The sequence below is a fragment of the Zingiber officinale genome, chromosome 8B (assembly GCF_018446385.1).
Source record: "Zingiber officinale cultivar Zhangliang chromosome 8B, Zo_v1.1, whole genome shotgun sequence".
In the NCBI taxonomy this organism is placed as follows: domain Eukaryota; kingdom Viridiplantae; phylum Streptophyta; class Magnoliopsida; order Zingiberales; family Zingiberaceae; genus Zingiber; species Zingiber officinale.
This window is the reverse complement of record NC_056001.1, coordinates 10,509,556-10,520,353: the sequence shown is the minus strand read 5'-3', so window position 1 is coordinate 10,520,353 and position 10,798 is coordinate 10,509,556. Positions and strand designations below refer to the sequence as shown.

Sequence of the window (10,798 nt, the reverse complement as noted above, 5' to 3'; positions counted from 1 at the left end):
AAAGGGGCTTCCCTGACCCGAATGGATGTCAATGCTGCTACACTTCCGAGAGTCGCCGACTGGATGTTGAGAGCTGCAATACGAACACCGAGTGGATGTCGAGTCCAACTAAATGTTGTATCCTTAAAACAGATTCGTCCCTTCTGTGGTGATCATAGGATTAGGCGGACGTCTGTCTCCCAGGATAAAATGGCAAGACCACGAGTTCAACCGAGCACTAGTTGTCATGGCGATCTGAGCTAATATCCGAAAGGTATCACTTTTTGCCTAGCAAAAAAGTGTTCGATAGCAAAAGAAGAAACTTGCCAACTGTTAGGTAGAAAAAATAAAAGAGGGGATTAATTGGATGACTCACTCACACCACTACCAATAGAGAGGGAGAGACAGTTGCATATCTCACTCTCTTCTTGCTCACTCACTACTCTAATTTTGATAACCATGATTTTACTATACTATTTTGATTCATACATGCATGATTTGATGTTGTTTTCATAGATGAAACCTATATTTACATCACATTTCATGCATTACATTTATCTTGGACTTAATTGCAAATTAATTTATTATCATGGTATTTGATGCTAATAGTTGATATATTCTTTGTAGGCATCAAAAGGATCATGGACCTGATCCGATCAGATCAGAAATGGGATCAAATCTAGGGTTTAACGAGACGATCAAGCCTTGAAAAGATTTGGACCGTTCATCCAAGATCGGAGCCGATCTAAGCCATCAGTTGAAGATCCGACCTATCCAACCTAATGAAGAGTATATCTTAGCCGTGGATGGAGATTCGAAGCTTTTAATCCAGATTTGAAGTCATCCAGCCGTTAGATGAGATCATAGCATTCTCAGCCATCGATTGAGATATGATGAGATTTAAAACCAGCGAGAAGCTACAGTGATCTCGGGAGCTCGGGCGTTTGACACTGTATATCAACTTCCTCAACGCTTCCCTTCACAATCAATATCTTGAATCCGAATTCCATCTTCAATAGCAAGTCTTGTATCAACCGACGATCAACAATTGAGGTACATATCGAGATCAGTGGGCGTTCCCCGATCTCCGATTTCTTTCTTCCGCGATCCACCGCTGCCACAGATCAGTGGCCATTCCCCAGATCTGTGGATTCCAGTCATTCATAGAGGGTAGAAGGGTGTTCCCTGAAGCTTCTACATTAGTTCCACTTCCACCTTCGTTTGCAGTTATTGAATCGATTCGATCAATCGATTGTAGCTATGCGATCCACATCATTCCTCTGTTCTTCGTGCAATTCGATCTCAAGCTGAAAGGGCGTTCCCAGAAGCTTGGCGCATCTTATTAACAGGCTAGGAGATCTGATTTTGTTGTTGTGAACTTGATGGGCGTTCTCAATAGTTCTTTTACATTGCGACAAAGAGAAGGGATCGAATCTCTTATTTGAGTTTGTGGATGTTTATCTTTACCTACATTAGAGATTTGTTTTCAAGCATTTATATTTCAATTGTTCTTCTCTGCAGAAAACCCTAATCAATTTTGAATTTAGTTAAAATTAATAATTGAGATTAAGATCTCTATTCCCGATTTCTGTTGAGATCACAATTCAAAGTTTAATAGTTAATTTTGTATTAGAATTTCAAGCTTGTTCAGTTTCATTAGTGATTTAGGAAATTCAGAAGTTAGTTTTATCTTCGTTACATACTAATTAGTCTTGCAAGTTAATTTCTTAATTATTTACAGCAAGATTATTCGTCAATTTGAATTCCAGATTCCATTTTACAAGTTCTGTTGTTAACAGTTTCCTAATCTGATTAAGAGTAGTTTCGGCTAGTTTAGTTAGTTAAGTAGTTCTAGGTCAAGCTAAATCCGAATCAAGATGAGAGTTTAGTTGAATTGTTGAATGAAATTTAATTTTAGAATTCTATATTTGATTTATGATTTCTGATATTGTACAGTAGCTTATTTGAAATGCTATTTGATCAATTTGATGCTTAGTGTTGTTGCCTTCTCAATTCTCTTATTTGAAGCAGTGTAGTTTCACATTTTTAGAGGGAAGTTGTGAAGTGTAATTTTGCTCAATTTGAATCAAGTATTTTCTTGTTAAACGTTTGATTCCTGTGTGAGGATAAATTTCTCTTATAATTATTTACTTTGAGTTGAATTAAGTGAGCAAAGTTACTTGATTGATTTATTGCAAAGCATTAGAGGGTATTTGATATTTTCTTTCGTATCATTAGTCTAGAATTTCAGTTTAAAGACTAAATTTCCATTATCAACAGAGAAAAGAAAATTAAAAAGAGTTTAGGGATCAAATTTGAATACATATTTACTAGTTATCCTTGAAAAAATACGACTTGAGACTCGTTGTTACATCTCTTTTCTTGAGTTTACTTTGGTTCCCTATCTTTATTAATTTGAAACGCTTTGTGACAAGTAAAAAGGTGACATCAAACTTCTCTATATAGCTTTGCTCCATCTACTCATTTTATATAGGAGAATAGAATTGGAAAACAAGCTTTCCAATGCTTGCACATCAAGCCAAACCAACACATAGCAAGCCTTGGCTTGGCTTGCTTCACCAGAGAATAGAATTGGAGAGCAAGTGTTCCGAAGCTTGCTGATCAAGTCAAGCCAACACAGATATTGAGCCCCTTGTGCCTCAAGCCACGCTTGTGGCTTGAGCACCAAGTTGAGCAACGTAACGAGTCACAGATATTGACTTCACAAGGCAACGTGTCAACAAGCCAAGCATTAGTGCTTATTTGTGAAGCAGTTATGTAACAACGTCACGTGTGCTTGAGCGTCCGAAAGAGACATGTGATATTTTCTGACTGACTTTCGTGGACACATCGTGTCCCGACCGATTTATTGGGAACAATTGGTTCACAAAAGAATTCTTAAGTTGGTACAATTCGGACTCTAAATTCTCATCTCCTTTACTATGAATTAGCCATAAAGTTGCTCTTTCATTATAAGACTAAAACCTAGAAGTCATGTTTCCATTTAAATTTTCCAACACTTATGTGGTAAACTCATTGCATCGACATCCTACTCGCGCCATGCAGATATATGGCATCTTTAGTCACATAGTAGTAGATCAAGCAGCAACTCCGACAGACTTGAAATAGGCCAAAGTCATATGTCAATAAATCCTTGCCAATTCAGGCAGAAAAAGAATAATTAAAAATTATTTCTATCGGATTTATAAATCCGTCAATCAAATAAATAAATAAATCAAATAAATAAGAAAACGTTTTTCATCCGCAAAATCTTTCTATAATTTTTATTTTCATCTCCCACGTAAAGTGAAATTTCCACTGGCCTATATTTTTTAAATTACAACACGAACCAACTCACAACTTGGACAATCTTTACGACAGATTGTCAATTATTATTCATCATCTTTCATAACTAACAATACTATTCTCATGCATTTGCAAATTCAGTAAACACACTTTTAGAAGTTTATGCCCGTTTAGTCATTTCAAGCCAGATACCGTGACACGAAGTTATAAGATGAGAGTCACCAAATAGTCATTTGTTACCTTTTGCACATATGTTTTGGTTTTTATGTTGTGAAATTTGTAGAAGAACGTGACGTGATTCAATCATACATGCACTGAAGAAAATATAATATTTGAGAAAAGCTTAAATAATTTTGTTACAAAATAAAATTTCAAATTCATTTGTCATCTTAATCCGTGTTACCTAGTCTCTTAATAATGTAATGGCCACTCTTGATAATTTTATATTTTTAATTTATTATAATTATTATTTTGCGTAGGGAGCATTCACTAAAAGGTGATACGAAACCCACATAACTTGGCCGTTAAATCGACAATCCAATTAAATTGCTGGCTTAGTATTTGCAACTGTTTGAATCGGGCGGTTGAAGACCCTGAGAGAACCAAAAATCAGCCGATCCAGATCACACCCAATCAGTTAGCTATCACATTTTGTATCAACGTCTAAAACTGCTTCAGGATCGCAAACCAGAGATGGAAATCTTTGTAAAATTTTCTTTCTTAAAGGTAATAATATTTTATAGTAAGAGCAATATTTAAAATTGAATTTTAAAAGTTCTTAGATTTATTAAATATGAATAATATCATAAATATTTATTTTTTAAATAATTTTAGGCCAACTTTGGGAGATCAATTTCAATCATCTTACAACCCATAAAATAGCCCCTAAAGCACAGACGTTCGTCAACATTACAATAAAGTAAATAACCATTAAACGTACTAGTCATAGACGAGTTTCAATCGAGCATCAGAACGTCTTGACAACTAAGATAATACATCATTCGAAGGCCCATTGATTTTCCCTTCGGACCTCTTCCTCTTCCTCTGGAGTAAAGTCATTTTTGATGTTGAATGTTTTGCGGATTTCTTCAGGGGTCTTTCCCTTTATCATATCGGCCACAGTTTGACAAGTCAAATCCAGAAGCCCTTTTATATTCAGGTAGTTTGCAGCCTGAGAAATACAGAACACGATTAGCATAAAAAAATTACCAAAAAAGAAAGAAAGAAAACAAAATTAAAAAAACGATCAAATAGACAATTCAAAAAGAAAAAAAAAGGAAAAAAAAAATTAAAAAAACGATCAAATAGACAATTCAAATTGACTGTTCCTCGGTGACCTACTCAAATGGGAGAGAAAAAATTCGACAAAGGTTACATAAGAGATCTTAAAACACTAAACAGTCATGTATTTGTTTCTTCACATGGATCGAAATAAGCAATCAAAGCCTGAGTTTTAACATGCTATATGAACAAAGGTGAAGAATGGCAACATTCATAGAAGGCAAAAGATCTCATACTGGCTTCTTCCATCTCCAAATCCCATCAGGCGGAATTGTAACAGCAATTTTACCTCATTTGTCTTACAAGTGATGCTTGGAAAACGTCTCTCCAAATTGGCAAACATTGGATTCTAAAATAATTTTATTCTCATCTTATACATTGTGGCAAAAAAACTATTGCACGTTAGTAAAACGTTAGTATGTGTGAATCATATGAAAAAATAATTTCAGTCATTAACCCAAAACTATTGCACGTTAGTAAAACCAAACAGAACAACTGAACTAAGCATTCAAACTGCCACTTCATCCTTACTTTCATTCTATCACATACCATTCAAGATCCATCCTGTAATACCAAAAGCTCCTACATTACTGTTGATTCATTATCTCCAAGTGAGACCAGATGCATGCTATGAGCAGTCCCACAACTGGATAAGCATGAGTTAGAGGGGCAACAGAAGCCAGATGAGATGTTGGACATCAATGAATTAAACTGTGGCTAATAGCTGGCAAATAAAGCAATTATGGCATACACCTATCATACATCATCCAAAGGGGTCCATATTGATAAAAAATGGTAAATTCACCTGAAAACATTTTGACAAAACGAACTATAATAGCTTCACATTTCCTTTTCTTCCATTAAGGAGACGGATAAAACAATTGGTAGCCATTCCATCTTTGCATTGAATAAGAATATAACTTTTTAGTACTGCTTTTCTACAGGGGTGTGACTCATTTTACAATGTTCGACTCACTAGTTACAATTTTCATTGATACCTCATCAAATGCATTATGTTTAAAGTTTTAAAATGGTCGTGCAAGAGGTTGCAAAACATCCACTGCAAAATGTGCATGTGACATGTGAGTGCATATGTTCAGACATAAACTAATATATATATATATATATTAAAATATATCTACACACACACAGTCTACCTTAAAAAATGTCAATTATACAATGTAAAACATGCAGTAGCATATAACATTTTTTGTTAATTAACAATGTAAAGTGGGTCAACACTTCCAATTTCCAAACACATGTCAAGGTTAACCTTTACACGTCCCACCCAAGTTTATATAATTGTTCCGTTAATTAGCTCTTCAGGAGGAAAAAACAATTAAAAACTGATTATTTGTGAGGTAGGCATAAGTAATAATTATGATTTATTTGATTTAACCCAAATTGGTTTGTGCAAGTCCCAGTTTTGAGTATGCAGGCCATACACGGTAGATGCAGGCCACAGAAATCATCTGATCCTGGATACTGGAGTAAATTATAAATAATCAACCACATATCTCAAATGTGATGTGGATACCTGGACCCTGCCACATATGCATATGTGGCCACTTATGTGATTGCCTGGATCTCTTTCTAAATTCAAGGTACACTAAACCAGAATATGAATTTCTCACATTTAAGCTAGTCTAGTCATGATTATTGTTTTACCATTCACAAACAATTGTTCAACACTTATACGTTATCCTTTTCGTAGGACCTTCTTGTGATTGTGTGAATTTTGTTCTTCAAAAATGTACATCTTCTGTAGTTGATCATTTCCAGAGGCTCATTTTTTTTCTTCTCTAGATTGATTTTCAAGATTACATATTCATAAAGCCATAACTACTCATTGGGATGAAGATTAAAGTTCAAAGAATGTCCCTCCAGGAATGTGTTAAATATAGAAGGTAGGAAAGTGCACGTAATAAATCTGCACAAAATATCATATTTACTTACAGTTCACAATAGCAGTCTCATTCTCATATAAATCTTAAATAACGGATCCCAACTAAAAAATGTCAAGTATTTCAAAATGACTCTATGGCACTAACAGATAAAAAGTTCAAATTCAATACAACAAATATTTGGCCTAACGTAACAAATGGCGAACCACTAGCCGTACTGTATCGACTAAATTTTAGCTATCAAAAAGTATTTCAGGTGCTCATGCTATATGCATTGTAGACAAAAGTTGCATGGCATCCTTAAGAAAGAATTCTAATCCCACAAGAGTTATTAAACTTCATAAGGAGTCAAAAATTAAAAAAGAAAAAAAAGAGAAGTAAATATATAAGGCCATTGCTTCCACTTCTCCATAACCGATCTGATGCAGTCATTCTCATTCATCAAATTAACTGTTTTTAACCAAATCTATTAATTTAGATGCTATATTAAACATAAACAGCATATAACCAAGATAAATTTCCTGCATCATTACAGCAAGACATGCATGAAACGTAGTTAACAATTAGTAGATCCTTTCTCTTATGGCTAATCAAGATATTATGTAGGCATGTATCATATATGATCCATTTATCTGATAATTAATGCGCTTCAAACAACTATTTCCATCAAAGGACTGCGTATTAAACTATTCCTTTGTAAATAGTCTCTTCCTGACAACAGAAATCAAGATAATAAGCATATGCAAACCTAAATAACAGAGATACATCTCCGAGGTCATAGATCAAATCTGAAAGTCTACGAGCAACACGAATCCATCAATGAATGAAAGCAGAAGAATAAACGAGAAGGTAAACCTTCAGCTATCTCACCAGTATGAGATCGAATAGGGTCGCCTGATCGACCTTGACAAACTCTCCATCCCATGACTTGAGTTCTTCGTCAGCGAGCCGGGAGGCGTCATCAGATGACTTCGAAGCAGCGGCCGAGGTGGCGTCGACGTGCTTTTTGCAATACTCGATGACTTTGGAAAGGATCTTGGAGGTGACGTTTGGAAGAGGGATGCCGTTGTCGGCGCAGTCGTCCTCGATCATGTGCTTGATGGTCTGCGATTCCATAGCGACCACCTCGTCGACCTCGAATACCTCACCGTCGGAGCTCCTCAGCGTGATCGTCTTCGCCATGGCGACAGCGATACGGCACCTATCCGTAAGGCAAGGGAAAAGGAAGGAGAAATATGAAACCCTAGACGTCGGGCACCGCTGTTTAGGAAGCTTTCAATGGAGTAATGTGTAAAAGGTTCACGGGAATTTTACATTTCGCCACCGAAGTTCACATTCCTTAAATACCATTAAAAATTAGGTTATTTTCCAAAAAAAATTAATTAGAATGTTCTTTTTATTAAATCTACCAAATTGATATGATAATTAAGCAAAATTATCATAATGCACATAAAATTTCAACTGGTTGGCAATTTTTCAGATCGATGCCTATTGCTATTAGGTAATTAGTATCTGCTGGGTGTTTGATGTAAAATTATTTCACTAGATATCTGATCTTGCTATGTAAAGATTCATTAAGCTAGGATAAATGTCTCCTCCAGAATTTTTTTTTAAAATAATAGTATATAAATGAAAAACTCTCACCGTTCTTTTGACCCGTTAATTCACCATCTTTTATAACTAAAATTGATCATATATTTAAAAATCTTTTGACCTGGGCTATCTATTAGTACAACTTTTATATAAAAAAATCACAATTTAGAATGTTAATTATTAAATTTTAAAAATAAAACATATAATAATATGAATGGATAAATTAAATATATAATATGAAATGAGGATGTTAAATTTAAATTTAGTCGGGTTTGAATTAACGAATTGGCAGTGGGAAGATAATGATTATGTTAGTTTAACTGGGATTGATTTGGAGTTGAATTTAGTTAAGTTATGAATGAATCAAATTTAAAGTTTAAACTAGTTTGATAAATTTAAAGTAAATTAGGGTATTCTTCGTAAAACTTTCTCTTTTATTTTTTTCTCCTTTTCTCCTTAAGCACATTGCGATTACTACCGTGTTGTACATTATCGTCGTACCTTTGTTCATGTCTCTCTTTTGTTTTTCCCTTTCTCTTCTTACTCATTTCTTTCTTCTCCTTCTCTTATCCAATAATAGTAAACCTACAATTTTTTACTCTCCACTTCTCAAATACAAGAATTTTCTTTTTCTGCCATTTCTCTCCTCCAATAAGCAAGAAACACATCATCAGCTATTGTCATCTTTTTCCTCTTCGTGTATTTTCTAAGATTTTATTAGCACTGCAAGAATAACTCTATTTTATTTTACCTTTATCTTTTTGTGTCATTATCGAGCCCATCAAAGATAGTCGAGGTTGCTAACAAATTATCTTCTTTTCTTTGTTTTTTTCAAAAATAATGATCTTTCTTTTATTTTTTTTTTTCCCACGGACAACTCTTTACAAGTAGTTCTTTTTTCACTTTATCCAACTACAATTAGGGGCAGCTCCATTGGGTTATTTTGATATGAATATGGTACCATGGAGGAGCTAGGTCAGGTGATCTACCTAAACTGTGGAGTAGTGCGATTGCTCATTTTTTTTCCTTTCCCTACTATAAATCCAAGTTTTTTTTGTTTCTCACCTCCCTTGGCCCCCAGGCAACAGCCCGGGTACCCCTTAACAAGGCTTCACCATGGCTATAGTAAAAGAGTTATAGTAATAGTTTCTTTATGTTTTAAATAAATTTTACTAATCTATTATTAACTATTACTATAGTACCCATATGTTTTAAAAATTTTACACATAAAATATAATTAATAAAATATTCTTCAAAAACCCTTTCATTAATACACAGCTAAATGCCAAATCAAAAGGAATTATTTTTCCTTATATATGCTCTTTGTTGATAGTCATCATCAATTAATTTTTATTATGTGATGATTATATATATATATATATATATATATATCTCTGACTCATTGCCCCCTTAATAAAATTTCTGGATCAGCCCTGATTATAACAACAATAAGAAGAGAAGTAAGTTGTTCCTTTCTTCTTTTCTATTTTATTAATTGAATGAAGGAGAATTGTAAATTATAAATTTTATTTTATTAAGCTGCTAATTATGATAATTATTTAGATAGAAAAGAAGATTTTGTTGACTCCCGTGGTTGTTTTGATGTGATCAACAAAGTTAGGTTAGGTCCTGTTTGGTTTTGATCCCTGTGTCTAAGTGTGCAGGAGCTTAGAAGCGCAGGAAGTCGAGCGGAAGATGTAGCTAGCGAGAAGGACGGCACGGGAAGGGAGCCGATGGGCTCAGTGCGTCCGAAGGACGAAAGAACTGCGGAAGAGTACACCGGTGGACGAGAAGAACGTGCGCGACATTCGAGGGACGAGAAGCCGGGGTGGAAGCCTGTGTTGGGACCTTGACATTCGCTAGAGGGGGGTGAATAGCGTCTCACCCAAATCGTCGCTTCCTACGCTTGTTAGTGCACAGCGGAAATAAAAATACTAACAAACAAAAGCAAAGCTAACCCTAGAAAACAATAAACAAGAAGCAAACCCAATGACACGTTGTTTAACGTGGTTCGGAGATGAAGCTCCTACTCTACGGCTGTCCGTAAGGTGGACGATCCCGATCCGTTGGTGGATGACTCCCCGGAAAATCTCCGGCTAGCTCGTGTAGCTCCTTGTGGGTGGAGAAAGCTCGCCACAAACTCTCACCAAGGACTCTTGAGAAGCTAGGGCACTGGTAGACTACTAATAGGGGTTAACCACCACTATTTCGTCAACCTTAACCAAACTTCCAATGCTTGGTTATATAGGCCACAAGTTAGAAAACCCCGCCTACCAGTCGACTGCCAAAACATGCAGTCGACTGCCCTTCGTGGAAATTCGACCGTTGCAGCCCAACGGCTCGATACCAACTCTCTGTTTGCTCCCAGTCGACTGCACCAGTTGACTGATGAAACCACCAGTCGACTGCTACAGTAACGCTACAGTCACGCTACGGTAAACCCTAATTCTTGGATTTTACCCCGAGTACATTCACTCAGCACTCGTTCTCGCCCGACCAACCTAGACCTAGCCTTCTAGCCTCCTTCATCATCCTTGAGTCCCTCGGATGCCTCCCACTCCTTTACGTCTTGCCTTCTGGAGCTTCCATCGGCCTTGTCATTGTTGTCGGGTCTTCCTTTGCCAAGAGGTCGCGCCTCCGGGACTTCATCCATTGCCAAGTTACACTTGGACTTACGTTGCCAAGACTACATGCTTGGACTTACACCGCCAAGACTCATCCTTGGACTTTCCTCC

At 36.0% G+C, this 10,798-nt stretch overlaps 1 protein-coding gene across 1 annotated transcript; it reads right to left on the bottom strand.

Annotated features, from left to right (window-relative positions):
- Positions 1 to 4,086: 4,086 nt before the first annotated feature.
- Positions 4,087 to 7,736, bottom strand: LOC122015629 (SKP1-like protein 1). The gene is made up of 2 exons (XM_042572620.1): positions 7,341 to 7,736; positions 4,087 to 4,456 (listed from the first exon to the last, which is right to left on the bottom strand). Exons 1-2 carry the CDS (start codon positions 7,650 to 7,652, stop codon positions 4,283 to 4,285), a joined length of 486 nt encoding a protein of 161 aa, XP_042428554.1. The 5' UTR covers positions 7,653 to 7,736; the 3' UTR covers positions 4,087 to 4,282.
- Positions 7,737 to 10,798: the final 3,062 nt, after the last annotated feature.

Bases quoted from the DNA above. Each gene is read 5' to 3' on its own strand.
- LOC122015629 (XM_042572620.1), bottom strand. From the start codon at position 7,652: ATGGCGAAGACGATCACGCTGAGGAGCTCCGACGGTGAGGTATTCGAG. The intron at 4,457-7,340 runs GTGAGATAGCTG...TGTATTTCTCAG, and splicing joins CCCTATTCGATCTCATACTG to GCTGCAAACTACCTGAATAT.